Source organism: Leopardus geoffroyi, chromosome B4 (assembly GCF_018350155.1).
Source record: "Leopardus geoffroyi isolate Oge1 chromosome B4, O.geoffroyi_Oge1_pat1.0, whole genome shotgun sequence".
Lineage (NCBI taxonomy): Eukaryota > Metazoa > Chordata > Mammalia > Carnivora > Felidae > Leopardus > Leopardus geoffroyi.
The window spans coordinates 35,855,435-35,877,775 of NC_059341.1; the positions used below are offsets into that span (position 1 = coordinate 35,855,435).

Here is a 22,341-nt window from a genome sequence, read left to right on the forward strand (position 1 = left end):
AGAAGGGAAGAAAGAGCCCAAGCCTAGGCATCAGGAGACCCGGAGTCTAGACTCTGCTGCTCATTAACTAGCTATTAGCTAGTTAATGAACCTGACAGCCCTGGGCCTTATTTTCCTGCTCTATAGAATGAGGAGGGAGAATGAGATCTTGGGTCTCCCTTCTGTTACTGGCACTCTATGACCTTGAGCATCTGCTGGAAAACCAGCCTATAGGGTAAAAGATGGGCCCCTCCTAATCTCACAGCTCTTGATCAGTTCAACGCTCTCCAGGCTGAGTTATCAAGGCAGAGAGGGGGGAAGGACAAAGTAGCTATGAGAGCTAGGGGGTAAAGTGTGGAGGTGCTGGGAGAATGGCTCCCAACAGGGATCATTTCTGTGTGTGTGTGTGTGTGTGTGTGTGTGTGCACAGCTGCTTTGTTTTGCCATCTGTAATGACAAAGCAGCACTGAGGTGACAGCCAGGACCCCGAGCAGATAGGTACATCTTGATAAGCCATCTGCTGCCTGTGGCCTTATTGAGGCTTTTTGTTAGATTGTCTGACAGTCAAGGGAATGTTAAAGAAAAGCTGCTTCGGAGGAAGGTACAAGATCATTGTGGAGGAGAGATCCTTGTGCAGAAGCAGGGGAGAGAGGAAAGGCAGGAGGAGGCCAGGGGAGGGAGACGAACAGGCACGGCTAGGGGCAGGAGGAAGGAGCATCATTTCTCTGCCTCTGTCAGGTTGTAGTGGGACCTGGGGTCCAACGTCTGTCTCTGAAACCAGGACCAATCACGCACAGAAAAGAGGGGGTCTCTTAATAACCCACTGGGGGTGGCAGCCCAGAGAGGCCAGTGCTGCACATTCCCATGGCCCCTTTGCTTGGATTTCTCTTCACCACTAGTTCTGTGCCTGCCTGCAAACATAATGCAATGAAGTATTATCTCCTACACACAGCAGGCTTATAGGAGGCACTAGGAGGGGGGTGACCCCCTGGTGCTCCCCTGAGACAGGCGTCCAGTGAGGTTCTGACAGTCGACCACCTGAGCAAGCAGAACAGGGACCCAAGGGCCACCTTGGCAGGTCTCCCAGGAGAGAAGCCTGGACTCTCGCAGTGTCTGGGGTGGAAAAGTACAGTTTGGGTTGTAAGGCAGGAATTGAACAGGATTTGAAATGATGAACAGCAGAACAGACGATTTGTTGTTGAAGATGCTCCCGTGATCCTCACTACCTCCCCCACTCTATACCAGCCCCTGCTGTCAGGATCTAGCAGATCCTACCATGAGGAAGCTCTTTTTGTCTCCCCTAAAGTCCCTGTTTCTTAGTGGGCTCCCTCCTAGGCCTTCAGGGGAATCAGAGCACAGCTAAACCTCTAGGGTCTCAAGTCCAGATCTGTAAGAGGCCAGGCTCCATATGGGAGGAAGGAGCTCAGCTCAGTCCTAAGCCCTAAAGGTAAGGGATGAGATGGCAAGATCTTGTAGAATTTGCTTCCCAGTCAAGTGGCTGACTCAATGGAATTCACAAATATTTACTTAATTCAAAAAATAGTTATGGTGGGGAGCCTGGGTGGCTCAGTCAGTTAAGCATCTGACTCTTGGTTTCAGCTCAGGTCATGATCTCATGGTTTATGAGTTCGAGCCCTGCGTCGGGCTCTGCACTGACAGTGCAGAGCCTGCTTGGGATTCTCTCTCTGTCCCTCTCTCTCTGCCCTTCCCCTGCTCTCTCTCTCTCAAGAATAAATAAAGTTTTTAAAACTTAAAAAAATTTATGGACGGGCGCCTGGGTGGCTCAGTTGGTTAGGCTTCCTACTTTGGCTCAGGTCATGATCTTGTGGTTCTGTAATTTGAGCCCCACATTGGGCTCTGTGCTGAAAGCTTGGAGCCTGGAGCCTGCTTCGGATTCTGTGTCTCCCTCTTTCTCTGCCCCTCCCCTGCTTGTGTTCTTTCTCTCTCTCTCTCTCAAAAATAAAACATTAAAAAAAATTTTTTTTAATGTTTATGGAACCCCACAGTATGTTAAGTATTATACAAGGTGCAGGGATCAGAACTCACTCCCTCTTCCCTACTTTTAGCCCCCATGCTAATAAGGTGAGGCAGGCAATAAATGGGAATAAAATAAATCTGTTGCTGAGAAACTAAAAGTGATGAAATAGTGGAGGGTGAAGGAGTGGTCTGCTCTGTCTGGAGAGGTCAGAGAAAGCCTCTCTAGGAGGCAATGTTTGGGCTGAGATCCGATGATGAGAAGGAGCCAGCCATGTAAAGTTCTAGGGGAAGAGCATTCCAGGAAGAAAGCACAGCTTTGATGCACAGCCATTTAAGGGAGAAGATGATTCAGGTTGAAATCAGAGAGAATGGCAGGGCAGGCTCCTGTGGGGCTTCGAGGCCATATTACAGAGGAGTTTAGATTTTGTTCCAAAACCAGTGGAAAGGCACTGGAAGGTTTTAAGCAAGGGAGTGACATGACTTGATCTTCAGAAAGATCATTGCTATGGCTATTGGGGAACGGAAGGCAGAGAGGCAGGGAGACTGCTTAGGGATCTAGCACATTAATCCAAGTGAGGGATGTTGGTCTGGCCCAGGGTGGTAGCAGCAGAGGGTGGAGTAGACAGACTTACAGTGTTTTGGAATAAGGGCTGCCGAACTTGGATGGAAGAAGGGAACATGAGAACGATTAAGTGGAATATGCCCCAAACGGAAAAGTCTCAAGGAAGGTCACATTTGGGGGAGGAAAAGCCAGAGTTCAGTTGTGAACATGTGAAGTTTGAAATGCTTCTTGGTGACCCAAGTGGAGATGTAGGCAGTTGGAATGTCCTCAATTCTGCAAAGGACACCCAGATGCAAAGGACCTGGAGCTCGCCTTAGAAGAGCTTCTGGTCCAGTTGTGAGACGGAACCTAGGGGAGAGACAATCTGCTTGGTTCCCCACTCCTCCCATTTCTAGCCAAGAGCCTCAAAAACCTGTTTCATTAGGGGAAAACTAACTCCCACCCTCTCAAGCCTCTCTGTGTTAGAATCACAGAATTTCTTCTGGCTCTGGAATGTCATGATTCCATGAGAATTGGCTCTGAGCAGGCAGGTAGAAGGGCAGGGTCTTCCTCTAGGAATCGTCTGATCTCTTTGACTATGAAAGCCAAGGACAAGGGTCAGTGGCCCAAAGATCTGATCATTCTAAGCATTAGTGTGACTCCTCTCTGACAATATTTAGAAAGTTTCTTCCTTCACTCAGCTTTCTTTTGTTGGTGAAAGAAATGGTCTAAAATGAATATCATGGGTGGTCTTAAAAGGAAGAAAGGGAGAGAAAGAAGTCACCTGCAAGTTTAGAGGGAAGCATGGAAGGGAGGATAGGGTGTGGTCACCAGCGCTGGACTCTCCAGCACAAACCTCATGTGTTGATCATGTGCTGTGTCAGTGCATCTCTCGTCTTTGTCATGACCAAGAAATGGGTGTGCCTGCGCCCTTCCCACCCCTCCTCTTAGTCATCAGACCTTGCAGCCCAAAGAAGTGCACAAAGAACTCAAATGTTCCCATATCATAGAACCTGTTCCAGAAGGCTAGCCAAAGTTCCAGCCACAGAAGTACCATGAGACTCCAAAGAAGGGGAGGGGCTTCTCGGGGCCTTGGTTTCATCATCTGTAAATTCATGTATCTAGAATTGCATTGTCCAGTATGGTGGCCATCAGCCACATGTAGCTATCTAAATTTAATTAAAATTAAATTAAAAATATAAAATTCAGGCCCTCAGTCATACTAGCCACATTTCAAGGGCTCAATAGCCACATGTGTCTAGTGGCTACTGTATGAAACAGTGCAGGTCTAGAACAGAAAGTTCAATCAGATAGCATTGCTTTACAACAGTGGTTCCCAAAATATGGTCTCTGGGCCAGTAGCATCAACATCATCTAGAAACACTTTAGCATTGCAAATTCTCAGGCCTCACCCCAGACATACTAAATGAGAGACTCTAGGGACGGGGGAAAACCTTCCAGATGATTCTAATGCATGCCAAAGTTTGAGAACCAAGGCTCTAGTGTAAAATAATATTCTCCTCCATTATCTGTTTGAGACTCAACAGTCTTATACTCATTCTGCCTTCCTAGGGAGAGTATAATCATGGCTCATTTTGTAACTGAAGAAACAAATCCAAAGATCACAGCCTTGGCAAACCCAGGGCCAGAACTCTGGCCCCTTGACCCTTCCTTGTCTCATTTTTTTTTTTCATAATATTTGTCTAGGATCATTCCATATTGAAAAAACAAAAAAATACAATTCTGTATCTCTGTGCCATTCTAGAACTCCAGCCCATTTAGAAGAGCCTGTTGCTGAGTTTTGGCAAGTCAGAATGGTCACAATGGAAGATCTCTCCAATGAGTGGTCATTGGGGTGCCTAGAATGTCTCATGAATATAGTATAACAGTCAGGAGCTCAGATCCACACCCACTGTGCTGATGAGGGGACCGCAGCCCCAGGTGGGAGAGTGCTTGACTAGAGAACAGTTAAGAGCCTTAGGAACAGACCCAGCTGAGTCCCGGTTCTGCCTTTAGGGGCTGGGTGACTTAGGCAAGCACATCACCTCTGCAAGCCTCCATTTCCTCAGCTGTGAAGTCCGAATAAGAATAGAACTGGTCCACTGTGTGGATGAAATAAGCTCATGGATGTGAAGGTGACTGGCACTCAAAATTTTCAATATTATTATACCAGACAGTAGGAAGTCGACCTAGTTTTTTTATTCCTTTTCTTTTCAATATCACCTGCCTTTTTGTTATGTTCTCTGACCTCAGATTTCTCTTAGCATGTGAGCTCCAGCTCGCATCCTCTGAGCCTATTTGGGAACCAAAGAGGCACAGGTGGCCCTTGGACGTGGCATCATCAAGAGTAGCTTTTGCCAGTTGGTAGCATCTCTAGTTTTCTGGAACCTACTTGGGTAAACCTGATCATACCTTTCAGCAAGGAAAGAGACTTCTTACAAAGTGGGGGAGACCCTGAGCAGGAATGGGGTACAAGACAGGCTGTTATGTCAGGCTTGAAATCTAGAAAGCTCCATGAAGGGCGCTGAATTCCAGTCTCAGCCTACCACTTCTGGTCCGATGACCTTGAACAAATGGCTCAGTCTCTCTGCCTGTTTTTCCATCTGTGGGAAAAGGGAGAATGATGTGCCTAGTGCACCTGCCTCAATTTTCCCAAGATCAGAGGAGAGTGCTGTCCTCATTGTTCTGTAGAACCTGGGACTCATCTTTCTCTTGAGCATTTTCTGGTGTTGCCTGCTGTGGAGAGACAGAAGCCACCAGCCGGCCTGCTTTTCTCCCCACTCCCACTCCACAGGAGCCTCAGCTCTCGAGCACACTGCCATCTGACTCAGCTCGATGCTACCTCTCCCCTCAGTTCCTGCTGATGCACCTCCTCTCTCTGACTTGGATCTATTTTTTTCTCTCACTGTCTCTTCCCTCCCACCAACCCCCTCCCCAAAAAACACGCCCATGGTCTTGCCCTCCCTCTTCCCACTTCCTTGTAGCGGTGGGAGTCCAAATGAGGCTGGAGTTCCTACAACGCACGTTCTGGGCAGCGACCCAGCAGGTGGGTGTGAAGGTGCCAGGTCAGGGCCAGAGGATTGGCCGACACCTTGGGATGAGGAGGGCCCGCTCCCTCGGGCAGCCCCCACCGCCTCTTGGCCCACCTCCTGGGCCCTCAGTCCGCTGTCCCAGATCCCTTCCTTCTCTGCCTGGCTCAGTTCCCTGCACCTCAGCATGTGGACTCCTGACCTTCCTCACCAGGGGCGCTGTCTCAGCTCAGACCCAGAGAAAGGGCAGGACACAATGCTCCCACCTGCCCTGCCCCATCAGGCAGAGGAGAGAGCACCCCTCGTCCCTCCAGCCAAGACCCAGGCTTTGACTGCTGTCCATCCTGTGCTTCCCACTCCACCCCATCCTTCCCCACCTCTGCTCTTCCTCCCCGGAGCCTGGAGCCCTCGCACTGGGCTCTTCCCCACTTCCTGGGTCTCCTCACTGTCTTCCTCAAGCTCCTCTGGCCAGAATCTTCCCCTCTGTGCCATGGCCCCCCCATCTGTGTGTTGCTGCATCCTCCCTTTGAGTGGGTTTAGGAAACGACAGAATGAAGATGGAAGGGATGGGAGGGGAAGGGGCACCAGCCCCATAACCTAGCAGTACCCTTCACATCAGGTGGGATCACAAAAAACAGGAGCCTCTGAAGCCACCCCATGAGGCTTCCAGTGCCCCCCTCACACATGGGCTGCAGTGGCCATGGCCCCTCAGACAAGGCTGAACCCGCCAGCAAGGGCCTGCTTCTCCTTGCCCTGACCCCACTAACACAGCTTCACACGTGCATCACACCACACGTATACACCACATGTGCACACATGCACACTGCACACAGACGCCCTACACATACAACACACACACAGCATACACACCACATATACCATACACACACACCAAACACATACAGTATAAACCCCACATCAGTATACGAATATAACACACACACAACACCATACAGATGCACATACACAGGCATACACAGTTTACAATTTCTCCTCTTCCTTCCAGTGCGGCACTGTGGAGGGACCATGCCCAGAGAGCTGCCAGGACAGTGTAAGTTCTTCCACGGACCCCCCAACCACATCCTTCCCTGAAGTGCTGGGCCACACTGCGTGCCTCTACACTGGACACGCAGGCCTGCCTTCCCGAACGCCAGGACAGGCACGTTACCCAGGGGTCATGGCCCAGCCATGACCTCCTCCTGGGTTTCTCCCCAGCACCTGGACTGCTTCGTCATCGACAACAACGGGTTCATCCTGATCTCAGAGAGGTCCCAGGAGGTAAGGCATTGGGAAGTAGAATTAGGGGGCAATCAAGTCATCTGGCAGCCAGGACAGCCAGGGGAAGGAAGTAATCCTGGCTTAGAGCAGGTGAGAGTAAATGGTCTGAAGAAAACAGAGTCTCTTCTTGAAACCAAGTCCATATAGCAAGATCACAAAATTCAGACACTGTTCCACTTGGGTGGTCAGAGAAAATGTTACTTCTTATTTTGTCTGTACCTCATCTGGCCTCATCCCATGGTTGGTAGAGAATCTGCCCACATGATGAGGAGAGGCAAGACCAAACTCCACCTCAGGGTAGCATGTGTCCTGTGCCGAGGCCGTGCCGCTGACTCCCAGAGTCCACACACCCTTGCACTGCCCATCGCCCCACTGCCCTCCGTCACGTCCCCTCCCCGCTTAGTCCATTCAGGCCACTGCAACATGAACAGACTGTGTGGCTCATCCACAGCTGGAATTTATTTCTCAGGGTTCTTGAGGCCAGATGTCAGAAGCCAGGGTGCCCATGTGTCCAGGTGAGGGCCCTCTTCCAGGGCACAGATTTCTCATGGTATCCTCACATGGCACAAAGGGCAAGGGAGCTCTGGGGGTCTCTTTGATAAAGGCACTGATCCCATTCCTATTCTACCCAGATCACATTTGCTCACAAGTTGGTACAACTTTGGATATTTGTAAAAACAAATAGAGACATATTTTATAAAGTATGTGTTTATTTAGCTTATTTACCCCTATTTTCTCAACTATTATAACATTGTATGTACTTTTAAAAGCCATCCCAAATCCTTTATAGAATGAAGCAGGGTGTAAATGAAATGAAATTTAATCTCATAATAGGGTTGGGACCATCCAGAAGCTCCTCCAGAGCCGCAAGCCCCCACTGTGCTTGGTTACCCCGGCCTCTGACACTCCAGTGCTTCCACTGCCTCTCTTCCCCCACTTCAGGGCCCCACACCACCGCCACCATCATCTCCGGTAGTGGTATTAGTCTCATTTTGTCCTGGAGTTAAAACTGAGGCTGCAAGGTGAGGTTAGCAACCTGAAAACCAACAGCTGCAGAAAAGTCAGACTTTGAGCCTAGAAATACGAGTGAAGGGCAGTGACAGTGACCAGGGAGATAAGGCCTTCTCTGGGGGGCGTGGCAGGCCGCAAGCCCCAGCCTCCGGGGTGGTCCTCCTGTGGCCTGGGCACCCACCCCAGGCTGCTCTGTTACTGCTTGGGGCAGAGTTCATTCACTTTGCTGCGCTTGGCTGCGTCTGATGGAATTAGGACCGATGCCTCTAGGATGCTGAATGCCAAGGCCAGGCATCCCAACCCCCAGATTAAACTCCAAGGCTGGTGCCAGGGCTCTGGGAGCAGCGTCTTGACAGAGCTCCTCTTTCCTCACTCTGGACAACTCTCACCCTGTGACCGGAGCTGTGTCAGGTTAGGAGAGGGCCGGAAGGGAGGCATCAATGGTATAGCAGCACCAGGCACAACACACACACCACACACACCAGGCACAACACACACTTAGTTACTACATGGAGAATCAAACTGGCCTAAAGGTAAGAGAGGCCTGGAAGAAGCAGGGACTGGACTGGAAGGTGAGTGGAAACACAGTGGTGGAAAGCGGGTGCTGATGCTGTAGATCAGCTGTCTATCCATCCATTTTTGCTTTTTGTTTTAACTCCTCCATTCAACAACTCTGTAACAGTTATCTGTTGCATGTAACAATTTACCCCAACATGTAGTGGCTTAAAGCCACCTGACTTACTCTCCCACAGTTCTTGGGCATGGCTTAGCTAGCTGATTCTGGCTCAGGGTCTGTCATACAGCTGAAAGGAAGGTGTCAGCCAGGGCTGTGTACTCATGTCAAGGCTTGGCTAGAGGACGGTCAGCTTCCAAGTTCACTCACATGGTCAGTTACCACATGGGCCTCTCCACAGGACAGCTCACAACATGGCAACTTGGTTCATCAGAGTGAGCAAGCCAAGAAGAGCCAGAGACAGAGAGAGTGAGAACAAAGTGGAAGTCACTGTCTCCTGGAACCTAGTTTCAGATGCGACATCCCATCACTTTTACTATATTTTATTCACTAGAAGCAAGTTACTACATCCAACCTACCAAGGAGCCATTACAGAAGTGTTCTACCATAAACCCCTTCCCCTTCCCCAAACACACCCAAGTGCTGTCAAGGACCACATGGTCTGGCCCCTCCTCCAACTCATTCATTTCCCCCCCTTTTACTCCTAAGCCTCCAAGTGTTGGGGGGCAGGGGTACTGGAAGCAGCAGCAGCAGAAATACAAGTTAACAGAAATACAAGTTCTCGGGCCCTACCCAGACTAAGGGAATCAGAAAGTCTGGGGTGGGGCCCACCAACTTCGATGTGACAAGGCCTCTGATGATTCTGATGTGTGATAAAGTCTGAGAGCCACTTCCTAGGCCTTAATGCCAGCTGCTGTTGATCTGGATGCACTTTCCCAACTGGGCTAATGTGCCAGAAGGTCCAGACTACTCCTTGTCCCTGCTGAGGTCCATCCAGGGACCAGAGGAGAGAAGACTGTCACTGCTCTGGATGCAAAGATTCTTCCCAAAGTCCCTCCCAGCCCTTCCTCACTGCGGCCCTCCTGCCCAGCAAATAATGTGAGTGCAATGCCCAAAGGCACCATCTGTGGTCTGCCTGAGGGAGGGGCAGCCTGAATCTCTCCTGGCCCTGGTGGTGTTCCAGTCCTGCTGATTAGACATTTGGTCCCACTGAGCCTCTCTTCCAGCTCAGGGCTCATTCTTTTAATAAAGAACTACATATGACAGGATTACAGCCCTCTGTTGGGGCCTAGAAAGAGAAGCAGACAGCTGGGGCCAAGAAAGTGACAACAGCTCTATAGATCTTTGTAATGTTTACAGTGGATCTGTCACCCTGGATTTGGGGACTCCAAGTCCTGTCATTTGCCTGTGGGTAGCACCCACACAGGAGAGCTTCAAAGTGGACCTCAAAGAGACAGCAAAGGTAAAAAATCAGATGCCCCATCATGATGTCTTTCCCTGAGGACTTGAATCTCTCAGAAGGAATGCACCCCTCTACCCCCAACCCAAAATGCTGAGCTTGTCCTCAGACCAGGGCCTCTGATGTGCCTGTCTTGAGCCTCAGCTCCTGTTTTCCTTGGCTTCCCCTTCCCCTTCCCTGCCTTCCTACACACCTACCAAGCAAGTGCCCCCCACTGTCTTCCAGTCATACTCCCAGTGCAGTGGGTACGGTGGACACAGTGCAGGAGAAACCTCCAGCCTCCCTGCCTGGCTCATGCTTCTGACCGTGCCGCTCCAGCCCCCATCCCTCACCACCTGCCTCAGCACATCCCAGGCTCCCCCAGGCTCTGGCAGCAGAGCCTTCCTGGGGTCAGGGCAGCCTCATTTGGGCAGCTCAGTCTGGGTGTCTCTAGAGAAAAATTCAGCTGGCCACCTGCCCCAGAGATGACCCATCACAGCAGAGGACCTCTGGGTGCCTCTCTACAAAGTGGTGCTAATGGCCACTCCTCTACATGCTTCCCTGGTCCCACTGTGGGGCCAAAGGCACTTGTCAAGAGACTGAGAAGCTCAGAGGAAACAGGCAGGGCTGTACAGTAGTAAGGAACAAAAAGAAATTGGTCCTCATGAGGAGCCACACACAGTGACTTCACTCTGGTAACTCATTTAATCCTCACACCCCTTAATTTTTTAGAGAAGAAACTGAGGCTGTCCCTGGGTAAAAGGCTGTGAGACATTTGCCCCATTCCAGAGTCAAGGGCTCCCCCACTCACCCTCTGGCCTCCCTTCCCTCTGGGGATAGTAGCTTCACACAGGCATGCAAATTAGCCTATGCACAGGACTGCTGCTCAGTCAGCAGGAATACTCATCAGTTCTGCCCCCTCTGCCACCACCTGCCCCATCTGCTTCCTGCTCGAGGCCTTGGGTGGTACCTCGCAGGACCCCATCTCACTCCTGCCTCATAACAGACAGGAAACACAGAAAGCCCCAGGCCCTTTGGATGCAGTCCCAGAGCTCAGGCAGTCCAAAGGACATTGCTTATCTGTGGACTGTCCCCTGTACACAAGTGGAGCCCTGACCTGCTGTGAGCAAACCTAGATGGCATGGGGACCTGGAGCTTCCAGAGACCCTGTACTGTGCTGTGGGTGGACAGATGCAGGAGACCCTGTGCTGTGCTGTGCTGTGCTGTGCTTTGGGTGCTATGCCACAGTCAGTCTGGGGGACCTAAACTGACAAGGGTACTCAAGTTTGAGTGTTTCAACTTGGGCTTTGCAGGGTCAGGAACTAAATCAGTTTACCTATTTGAGGCACTGATTCACTCTGATGAAGCTCAAATGAAACTATCAGCACAGAATAGTGTTCTGCTGTCAGGAATAGTGCCCCCACTACAGTGTTTTTTATGTGGGTTTTTTTTTTTTTTAACTTATTTTTGAGAGCAGAGGAGGGGCAGAGAGAGAGACAGACAGACAGACAGAATCCGAAGCAGGTTCCAGGCTCTGAGCTGTCAGCATAGAGCCCACTTGGGGCTTGAACCCAGGAACTGCGAGATCATGAACTGAGCCAAAGTTGGCTGCTTAACTGACTAAGCTACCCAGGCGCCCCTACAGTGTTTTAAACAAATTAAAGGTTTATTCTCTCACGTGAAAGAATAGAGAAAAGTAGGCCAGGCCTGGTATGGTGTGGTCACCAGGTGTCCCCATCCTCAAGATCACAACATGGCCATAGGAGTTCCTGCCTTCTTGTCCACTTTCCAGACAGGAAGAAGGGGGAGGTCAACAGCCATGAATGAGGTGCTTCAGCAGATCTCCCTTTAAACAGATTCCCAGAAGTCTCACCCAGGAACTTTGCTCACATTTCATTGGCCAGCCCCAGCTGCAGGGGAGTCTGGGAAATGTAGTGTTTTAGCGAACACATTGCTACCGTAATTCAAGTCAGGATTGCCTTACCTAAAGAAGAAGGGGAGGATGGATATGCTCTGCCAGAGTGACATATCCTAGAAAGTCACTCTGTGTATGTGTAGGTACAGAGGAGGACACATTTTTCCCAGTGTCCAGGAGCTTGTCTTCTCAGAATCAAGTGTCTGAACAACAAAGAGAGATAAAGGGACAGCTTTGTGGGAATTTGGGCCGGCAGCTTCATCAGGAGCCTCTTTTCCATCCCGCTGCACTTTCCCAGCAAGAGTACTCAGATCACTCATTCATCCCCCTGTCCATTCACTCACACATTCCTTCAGCAAATACATGCTGAATAGTGACCATGAACAAGACACTCTGTGGTCTATGAGAAGCCAGGAGGTGGATGTCTGCCCTGGAGGATCTCGCTGTCTAGTAATGCAGGAATGCACAGACACCTGGTCACTGGAACAGCAAAATTTAGCAAACCGCAGCTGACGGAGAGGGATGACTTGAACTGGAGGGACTCCAGGTGGGTTCAGGGCTGCACTGTGAGGAACAGCAGGACTGGATGCCTCTCACCTTTTCACTTGCTCTTCCTTCCCTTAAGTGCCCTCAGCCCCTCTCTGCTGTCCCCTGTGTTCTGGCCTCAGAACACAATGAGCCTCTGGCCAAAGAAAGCACAGAGCTCAGAAAAGCCTGAGTGTCTCATTGTATCCAGCTCTCTCATGGCTACTGCCTCGTGCCTTAGTCATTAGCCTCTAGGTTTCCAAGTGCAGAGGAGGGATGCCATCACTCCAGCTGGAGAGGGGAGAAAGAAAGACTTCTTAGAGGAGGACAAGTAAAGCTCCTTGGAGTGGGACTGAGGAAGGGTCATTGAGGCAGAGAGAAGAGCCAAGGCCTGGAGCATCTCCTGTCATATGGCCACCACATACAGAGCACTCACTGTGTGCCAGATGCATGGTACACATTATCCCCTAACCTACCCATGGCCACACAGTGGGCAGTGCCAGAGCCAGGATCTGAGTCAAAATCCAGTACCTAAGTCCAGACTCTTTCACTCTGCCATGCTGAGAAATCGGCAGAAGAGGCCAAGGCAGGTGAGGAGGTCGGTGTAGGGGTGCAGCTGGAGGGCAGTCTAAAGCCAGAGCACAGCAGGCTTGGGTGTCAACCAACGTGGAGGGACTTTGCAGGCTTGGAGGATACCACCTAGCCTGGCACACTGGCACATTGGTGGGTGCTCACCAGTGCTGGCTGATTGGGTAATGGAGGGACGGAGCAGGAAGGAGACCAAATCCCAGCTGTATTTGAGAAAGGTTGTCTGGCAGCAGGGCTGGGGACTGGGAGACAGCCCAGTTGGGAGGGTGGAGTGAGCTGCCGTTGACAAAGGTCTGGATTAAGTCACTGTCCACGAGTCAGAAGGTGAATGACAAACCCGCAGGGCACACTGGTAACTGGAAAGGTGGGGGGAGTGGGGAGGGAAAATCAAAGGCAGCTCCAGAGTTCCGAAAACAGGATTTGGCCGAGTGATAAGGATGCCAGTGTGAGAGACAGAACTCTGCTTTTGAGCCTTTTTAGACCATGATTCACAGAAAGAAATACATGTTACATCTGATCTAGGACATACACATGCACCAGATACAACAAACCAAATTTCACAAAACCTTGTTTAACCTGACTGCATGCAATTCACATGAAACTGTTCAAAGGAATTCTGTGCCTAAAAAAAAATCAGACTGCAACCCCCATATTGATTTCATGGCCAACTAATGGATTACAACTTAGAGTTTAAAAAGGACTGAGAATATGGCAGGGGAGCAGGTTAAAGAGGGAAGGGCCAGGTGGAATGGATACAGTTCTGATTATATTGAAAGGAATCTGAGGAGAAACCCAACCAGCAACTAGTCTGGAGCTCAGAAATGAGCCTGGCCTAATGTGGGGGACCTAGAAGTCCTCATCCAGCTCCAGCTCCCTCCCTCCTCTCACCACCCATCTCTCACGCCCCCTCCTCCTCCGTCTTTTCCCTCCCCTTGTTCTCCCCCTCTCTCCCTCCCTCCCTCTCCATCCATCCTTTCCTTCCTCTCTCCCTCTCCCCCCTCTCTCTCCCTCACAGATGGGAAGATTCCTGGGGGAGGTGGATGGCGCTCTCATGACCCAGCTGCTCAGCATGGGGGTGTTCAGCCAGTAAGTGGGACATGCTTCTCCCCAGACTGAATACACACAGAAAAGGCAGGAGCTGATGCTAAATGGTCCCGACAGATATCGGGATCCTGACCTCAAAAACCCATAGTAAAAGCCCCAAAGAGCTCCCAAAGCAACCTTTCTGAAGCCAGGGACTTGACATGAGGTGGAGAGGGGTATAAGGTCATATGGGCCCTTAGAGGGAAAACCAGATTTGCTGTTCAACTTCTTTAAAGCAGTCAAAGTGCCGAGATGTAATTTTCTGATCTGCCTATCCTAACCCATGCACCCTCATGAATCCTGGTGAATGAAAACCCTGCAGCAAACTTCCCCTGGGTGGGGGCAGGGAATAGGGGAAGGTCTGGACTCCCCAGATTCTGTTTCTGATTTTCAGAGTGACTATGTATGACTACCAGGCCATGTGCAAACCATCAAATCACCACCACAGCGCTGCCCGGCCCCTGGTCAGCGTAAGTGTCACCCCAGACTTTCCTCCCACCTGCTAGCCCCAGGACCCCACTCTTGACTCTGATCAGAAAGTCCTGTCCAACCTCTTCCCACACCCCTGCTCCCTGTTCTCAGCCTGTCCCCTGCCCCCAGGTCTTCTCTCTGGGGCTTCAGGGAATTGTTCTGGCAGCTCGTGAGATAACCAGGGATCTCTGGCAGAGAAAGCAGACCACATAGCTCCTATCTTGCTATGTTCCTAACCTCAGTTGCTAGTGCTTTCACTAGCACCAGAAACCTAATTGGCTCATCAGGAAGAGAACTTCACTAGTCTTCTAGATGGGCATTGTCTAACCCCAAGTGTCTGCCCTACAATAGAAATTTATCAGATAACTCAGTTATAAATGTTCCCTCTGCTGGGAAGGGGTGGGGGGTGGTGGCAGCAGGAGGGGGAACCCCCCCCCTCCGTGGTCGTTAATGGTGGTGCTGAGGGGAGCCCTCACCAGGGTCCTGGGGTCCTGGGCTTAACTGTGTGTCCCCTTTCCTTCCCAGCCAATCTCTGCCCTCCTGACTGCTACCAGGTGGCTAGTGAATGAGCTCTTGCTGTGAGTGGGGTCTGCATCTGGGACAGGGGGTGGGGCCCGGGGGGAACTTCATGCAAGTGTGGCTTATGAGGGAGCCCTTTGAGCAGGAGCTGCCCAAAGTCCCCACAACCCCAGAGGAGGCAGGCAAGATCCCTGGGTGGAACTGGTCAGGCATGTATGATGCTTGCCTCCTACACTCTGCTGCCAGAGGTTGTGAGCCTCTCTGCTCACCTACGAGCCTCAGGCAGGGAGAGGGTGTCCTGGAGGAGAGGGGCTTGACCAGGGGCCATCAGGGAGCTCTGGTGCTCCAGCCGGCTGAGGGCCCAGCTGGGGAGGACATGCAGGTCTCTGGGATTCCGCTCTGCATCTGACAGGCTCCTGCTCGAGTGGAGTGCCTGGGGCTCCTGGCGTGCAGACAGCAAGGCCGAGGGTGAGTATACAGGACCACAAAAGGGAGTGCTTACTATCAAAGCCATTTCAGTAGAATCTGTCACTTCTGGGTGGATGACAGAGGGGATGGGGACTCTGGAAAGTCCATTGCTCACCTCTCACCCTGCTGGGCCATCTCTCACTCATCACCTCCCTGTCACTCCTGGCTCCCCTCACCTCTCTGTGTGACATCACACCATCTTGGGACACCCACTGCTCCATGTGACATCATTCATCCCATGTGACATCACCACCCGTGCCATCCTGCCCTCATGGGACATCATGCCCACCCTGTGCTGGGCCTCACATCTGGACAGCCAAAGCGGTCTTCCATCAGTGTAAGTAGCATTCACTGGGGAGCCTGGGAGTGTGGGGGGTATGGGAGGGACTACAAAGGGCCTGTCTTCAGCTCTCCATCCCAGGCGTGCATCTAAGGAAGGCTGAGCTCTCTTCACTGGGGACACCTTAACTCAGAGGCCCTCTCCCAACCTAAAGCCCCATTCCTCACGGGGCAGTGGGGCAGCCCAGATCTTATCCCACACAAGTACAGTCCTACCCCAGGAGAACCACCTCCTTGGGTAGGAACACTTATGATTCCAAGTGGAAAAGGATGAGCAGCCACCAAATCTCCTTGCAGAGCAAGAAACAGTGATGCCTCCAGCTCAGGTGTCCACCGAGCCCTCAGCAGCGCTCAGGGTTGAAGGCATGGTAGGTGGAGGCCTTGGTCTGGTCACAGGAACACTCTGGGGACAGTACGTCTCCTGTGACCTTGTATCTGAGGACAGTGTCCTCCAAAGGCCTGATCACAAGTCAAAGATCAGCTGTGACTCTAGACTGCCCCCCTCCCAGGAGAGTGCAGCCACTTGATCTTTAAATGCAAAAAGGAAGCTAGTGGCTTCCACTTGCCTGGCTAACATGGGATTCCCCTACCACACAGGACTGTCTTGCTTTAGCCAGTTTTACTCAATTCTCCATGTTAATAGAGCCTTTGCCGTGGGGTTCTGGAACATTGCCACTGCCTGGGCTGCACTCCCCACCCCATTTTTGTTAAGACTTTGGCTTCCTGATGGCGTCTGTGACAGGAACCAGGAACCATGTGTCACAACCCATTTAGAAACAGGTCCCTCCTCCCCTCTGCATGGGAACACAAGGTGGGGGACACAGCTCCCCTCCTTATCTTTCTCTCTCTGCCAGCAGCTGCATCTTGCAAAAACTGGGAATGATCTCCCTCAATCTGCTTGTTCAGAATTTTTCATCTTCAGGGCAGCTGTCCCTGGAGCTTCTCCCTCCTGCCTAGGAGGCCTGGTCTGGCCACTCATCCATGTCCTCAGTGAATAGCGCTGGACTTGGGAGTCCAAGGACATGGATGAGTGAGGCCCTGATGCCCTTTCCCAGCTGCATGGGAGCCACTTCACCCTATCATGGCTGGCATTGTTACTATCATTGTCACTGAGATAACCTACCCACACAAAGGGGCTCGGGTGGCAGGCTTAGGGGACAAAGCCAGTGCAACTGGCCCCTGGAAGGAGTGGAGCCAGCCCTGAGTCTTCTGCAAGCTTTAGCCAGAGCACCCACTCTCAGATTCCAAGGGGGCCCAGACAGCCACATTGCCCAGCAGGAGCCCTTGAAGGTCTGGTGGAACCTGACCAAATATATAGACACCCGACTTCTCTGCCTGCAGACTCCCCTCCCCTTCCCTTCAAGGTCTAGTGGGAAGTTTCTGGGTCTGGGAGTTTAGGAGACCTATAGCTCTCCTACTAACCCTGAGACCTACTAACTTATGTAATCCTGACTTAGGGATCTATCAAATGGGAGTGATATTGCCCACCCCTACCCCCCTATTTCACAGATAGGCCCTGAGAGCAAAAGGAAAGGCATGAGAAGTGCCTGGAAGAAATAGAAGTGCGGTTAACAAAACAGTGCTGCTATTTTGAACAGAAATAATGTCACTCAGCCTGTGAACCAGCCTTGTTTTTCTTTTGCTCACCTCAGGAGCAAATGTGGGCCCTTTAGGACTGGGCTTCCTGGGCCTCAACTTTTCCTTTTGCAGAGTCCTGTTCACTCATCCTTTGTCCCCTTCTGAGTGAATTCAAGTGTACCACACAGATACTAAGGAGTCCAAAAGGCTGTGGCTCCTGGGCTTAAGCAGCTCTGGGAACTGGAACGTCCCCTGCCGGTTCTCTCCCAGTCCCCGGCAGTCAGGCACTCAGCCCTTGCTGCTCTGCTCATAACTGGACACAGGGGTAAAACAGCAAGCCTAGGGCTTGTCCGGGAGCTGCATATGGAGAGCACTGTAGCTAGACTTGAGAAATGTCACCTGTACACAATGGGAATGGGAGGGCTGATAGCATTAAGGGACCAAAGTCTCCCGCAGCCACCCCTTGGCACTCCTACTACTCACCTCTCAGACCCTGGATGTCAGTGCTCATGGGCACCTTCAAGGGGTCCACTTCCACCCCTCCTCCCAACCAACCAGCTTACATTGAGGATCAGGCTTCCAAAAAGAGGAGGTGGTTTTTTCCAAGGTCACAGGGCTAGTTTGCTAATCACACACAACTAAGAGCCGAGGCCCCCAACGCCTTCTCTGCTGCCCTTTCCACTGTGATATCATTTGCTCCATTTATTCTGTTCCTTTTCCTTCCCTGTCTTCCTCCCACCCAACCTCTCCTCTACAAGCCCTGAGAACTTCTGACAAGGGGGCCATCTGCATGCACATGGACAAAGGGGCGTTTCATTGCATAGGGACTGCACCTGCCCTGGCAGTGCTGAAGCAGAGACCCCCATAGGCATGGCTTCTTGAGGCCCTCCCAATTCAGCAACACCCCATTACCCATGTGTGACTCTGTCTCTCTGCAGCCCACAAGCACAAGAAACAGGACATGCTGCAGCCCTGTGACACACAGTACCCCGTGTTTGTGCACCAGACGGCCATCCAGGAGACCAACGGGGCCATCGAGTGTGGGGCCTGCCAGAAGTAAGACCCAAGGGCAGCTCCCAGTGTCCCCAGCCATGCTCCCAGGGTCTTTGCCTCTCATTTGCCTTAGTGAAGGAAACACAGGCTGTTGCAGAGGGCAGGCCAGCTGGAGGCACTGATCGGTTCCGTGTGTTGCTGTCTTAGGGAACCTGGGGAGAGCTGGTCCAGAGGCCAGATCCAGGCCCACCCGCCCCACCACAGCCTCCCAAGTCATGCCACACAGAAGAAAGGCTCCCACAACCTCTCTTGGTGACCCCCTCAGTGTGGATCTCACTCACACCTGCATAGCCCAGAGCAGCTCAGTGTCAGGGCCAGGCAAGCTTGGCTGCATCTGCAAGCCCTTGGAAGTCAAGGATAGCTTTGAGGAAAGAAACCAGTCAGCTCTCCCTCAGAAATCTCTGTGCAGAGAAACTGGCAAGCTTGAAGGTGTTCTCAGGAGTGGGTGGGCTAGAAGAGGGCTCGTAGCGTTGTCACCTGGCCTCTCCACTCCTGGGCCTGGAGCCTGTGTGTGGCCCTGCCTAGACTCAGGCCTTCTCCCCTGTACAGACCACTAGATCTGACCAGCTCTGCCAAGCCCTGGCCCAGGAGGGCAGGAAGGCCTGACAGAAAGTTCTCTCCTGCTGACTCCCACCCCGACCTCAAGGACCTCCCAAAAAGCCCTGCCATTACCAGGGGCTTCCCAAGATGTACCTTAGAGCCCTAGACCTCAAGCAAATTATTTCATAGTGTAGCACCTCAGACTGTGGTGTGAGATAGTCAGACCTACTAGTGTGCAATGCCTGGGATTTTAATCTCACCACAGCAACTTTCTTGGAAATATTGTTATTTATCTCAAAGTCTTGTTATGAGGATAAAGTAAATGGTATGGTATAAGGCAAAGACTTTATAGAGTAGACAGATTTGAGTTAAAAAACTAACTCTGCTACTTCCTAGTTGTGTAATCTTGGGCAAGTTATTTAACCACTTCTAGCCTGTTCTCTCATCTACAAACAGGAATAATACCAACCTCATACAGAGTGGTGAAAGTTAAATATATATGCGCACGCGCGCGCGCGCGTGTGTGTGTGTGTGTGTGTGTGTGTGTGTGTGTAAAATCATCCACCCCAATAGGAAATGCTCAAGAAGTGGCAGCTACTGTTATATAATGCACCAGACCTAGTGCACAACAAGCTTTCCCTAATCCTTCACTCCCTCCCTCTGGTGGGGCTCCGGGCTGTGTGCAGGTGTGCTGTGTGTGCCACCTTGTGGCCAAGCCTGAGCACTGCATCTTCCCAACAAGGCCTGGCCTCCGCCATCATCCAAAGCAAGGACAGCCACACATCCCTATTTGCTCGGGACAGTCTTGATTTATGCTTGTTGTCCCTGCATATATTAATAACAACTCCTTTCACTCTCAAAATGTCCCAGTTTGGACTTCCTCACCTCTGATCTGCTAGAAAGGAGCAGTACAACTGCAAAGGCTTGTGGGTAAAATAAGCCAAAAGTCCTGAGTTCCTTGCCTAGGACTGTCCCTGCAGTCATGATCTGACCTGCCTCATGTTTCTGTTCCTTCCTCTGCCAGCCCAACTCCACACTAAGTCTCCAGAAATTCTCCCCTAGAAACTCAATGTGATGCTTGCCATAGAGAAGTTTCAATGACCCATCTCTCTCTCTGCTGCAGGATATTTGTGATGCAACAGATTCCCAGTAGTAACCTTCTCCTCCTGGTGACAGACCCCACCTGTGACTGTAGCATCTTCCCACTAATCCTGCAGGAGGCTACAGAAGTCAAATATATCCTTCCAATCCTCCACGATATGCCGGCTGAGGGAAGGGTGGAGGTGAAGGAGACGTCACTGAGGGGCTCAGATTTTGAGAAGCCGAGGCCAGCTTCCCTCACCGTCAGCATCCCACCCTCCCCCACAGAGCATTGTGATTTGTTCTCCAGCCTTCCACCCCACTCCGACCCCCCACCCCTGGGTGCTGCCTCTGACCTTAGAAGCCACTTGCAAGACAGCTGGTCCCACCAAGGGGAGTTTCTTCCTGAACTTAGTCTCTAGAATCTCCAGAATCCATTCCTGTCATGAGGTGTTCACCTTAACAGTGAATTCTTCACATAATGCCTCTGTCAAGTGTGACAGGATGCGCTCCCAGAAGCTTCGCAGGAGACCAGATTCCTGCCATGCCTTCCATCCAGAGGTGAGGGCTGGAGGGGAGATAAGGGGCGGGGCTTGGTCTTCATCCCCAAATCCTCAGCTCTGGGACTGTGCCAAGGCACTTGCAGATAGGAGTGCTTCTGGACACTTATGAACATAACCGTACACGTGATCTCTGTGGAATACATTTGTGCATGTGCATTTACATTTAGGCCCCTGTGTCATTCAAATACTAAGTCAACCAGGAGCCAAGGATACTCGTACAAGGAGGGCCAAATTTCCCAGGGTTTGGGCCCTCAGTGGTTTAAAACCCAGCTTCCCCATATTGCCGTTCTTACTACTGCACTTAGCTCCAAATGATCTGATCAAATAGAAGAAACCATTATATGCATAATACTAATGGTGACCAACATTAATTGAGCACCCACTATGTAAGGTGCTTTTAGCTTATGGCCTTAACCTGGGTGCTTTATACATAGTATTGTCTTTGCTGAATATGACTGCCACAAATTATCCACCTCAAAGAAACTTCCAGAGTTGATGGCTTCCCTAAAGTCATTCTAAGGCATGGCCCCACAGCCACTCCAAGACTAGGGACAAGCAGAGGCTTGAGCCCAGTTTTGGGCTGAGTGTACAGCCTCTACTTTTCCCTACAAGGCAAACAGCCTAAAGGTGCCAGTGCTTCCTCCATTTTCTGGAACTTCCCTCTTACTCTAGGTTTTTGGTTCCTATTAGTCCCAGAGACCCTCCTCCCTACTCCTTGTCTCCTCTGGTGGGGATGGTTGCCTCATCTTGAATGCTACCCTTTCATCTCTGCTCTGGGTTCACAGGAAAATGCCCAGGACTGTGGTGGCACCTCGGACCTCTCAGCCTCGCTCCCCATGCTCCTGCTGCCTCTGTGTGCCTGGGTCCTTCCACCCCAGTTGCTGCGGTGACACCTGCCCAATCTGACCTCTGTTTTGATGAGACGGTCCTTGCAGAGATATTCTAAAGAGTTAAAAACTGGTGTGGGATCCACCTCACTACACCTGAGTTATCACCCAGGTCACTGTTCATCTCAATCTTAGGCTAATGGTCCCTGCCTCCTGAGCTTCCTGGACAGAACCAGAAACCACTCCTCAAAGACCTTCCAGGGTGTCTAGTACATCCACCCCAAGTCTCGATGGGCATCCTCCCATCCTTCCTACCTCCTCTTCAGGAGCCCAGCATGAGCTCAACTTGGACCAAGACAAAAGAATTCAATTCCATCTATTTTCCAGAAGTCCAGAGCCAGCCAAGGGTCAGCTGTTTCTAATGAACCTGGTCGGACTTTGGAAGAATCGAAGAACTTAAAGGTACTGAGAAAGAGGGGCAGAATGAGGCCAACAGCAGAAAATGAGATGAAGAACATGCTTCATCAACCTGAAATACAGCTTTCTCAAAATGAGATGCATGGTAGAGGGTAGCTCAATTTCCTAGCTGCTACTCAAAAAAGTTGTGTGTGTGCGTGTGAGAGAGAAACAGAGAGAAAAAGAGACAGAGAGAAGGCAGGAAAGTAAATAGTAATGGGAAAAACTCTTTTCCTACAGGTATTAAATCCTTTTATATTACTGTGGTATATGCAAACTATTGCCATTAAAAAAACTTCTAAAAATGTTTTTACAAAGCTCTAACATACAGGAACTTTTGTATCTAAGAAAATGCCAATAGGGTAAAATATACAGCTGCTGCACTAGAAGGTGATGTAAGTGGCGTAAGTATAGATGTAGCTGTAGCCAAGCATAGAGGTCCCAGAAAAAAGAACAGTCCTTCACAGTGGACTGGTGAGGGGTCTCCTAAGGGGTAGCTCCAGACTCCGCAGGAGGTCCAGGTCCCATGGCAGTCTTTTTTTTAGCCACTAATCGGTGCAAGACATTAC

At 51.1% G+C, this 22,341-nt stretch overlaps 1 protein-coding gene across 10 annotated transcripts in view; it reads left to right on the forward strand.

The window, feature by feature from the left end:
• The window catches only part of CACNA2D4 (calcium voltage-gated channel auxiliary subunit alpha2delta 4), a 113,850-nt gene extending 91,770 nt beyond the window's left edge, over positions 1-22,080 (forward strand). For 5 of the 10 annotated variants that reach the window (XM_045462862.1, XM_045462868.1, XM_045462865.1 and 2 more), the window contains 10 exons: positions 5,482-5,543; positions 6,533-6,577; positions 6,742-6,804; positions 13,811-13,881; positions 14,273-14,348; positions 14,875-14,927; positions 15,281-15,336; positions 15,653-15,673; positions 18,192-18,309; positions 19,970-20,488. In XM_045462862.1, the coding sequence (XP_045318818.1) occupies positions 5,482-5,543; positions 6,533-6,577; positions 6,742-6,804; positions 13,811-13,881; positions 14,273-14,348; positions 14,875-14,927; positions 15,281-15,336; positions 15,653-15,673; positions 18,192-18,309; positions 19,970-20,348 (944 nt within the window). In that variant the 3' untranslated portion in view covers positions 20,349-20,488. Of the gene's footprint in view, positions 1-5,481; positions 5,544-6,532; positions 6,578-6,741; positions 6,805-13,810; positions 13,882-14,272; positions 14,349-14,874; positions 14,928-15,280; positions 15,337-15,652; positions 15,674-18,191; positions 18,310-19,969; positions 20,489-21,274 lie in introns of those variants that run through there. The other 5 variants (XM_045462866.1, XM_045462863.1, XM_045462864.1 and 2 more) reach the window with 5 other exon arrangements.
• Positions 22,081-22,341: the final 261 nt, after the last annotated feature.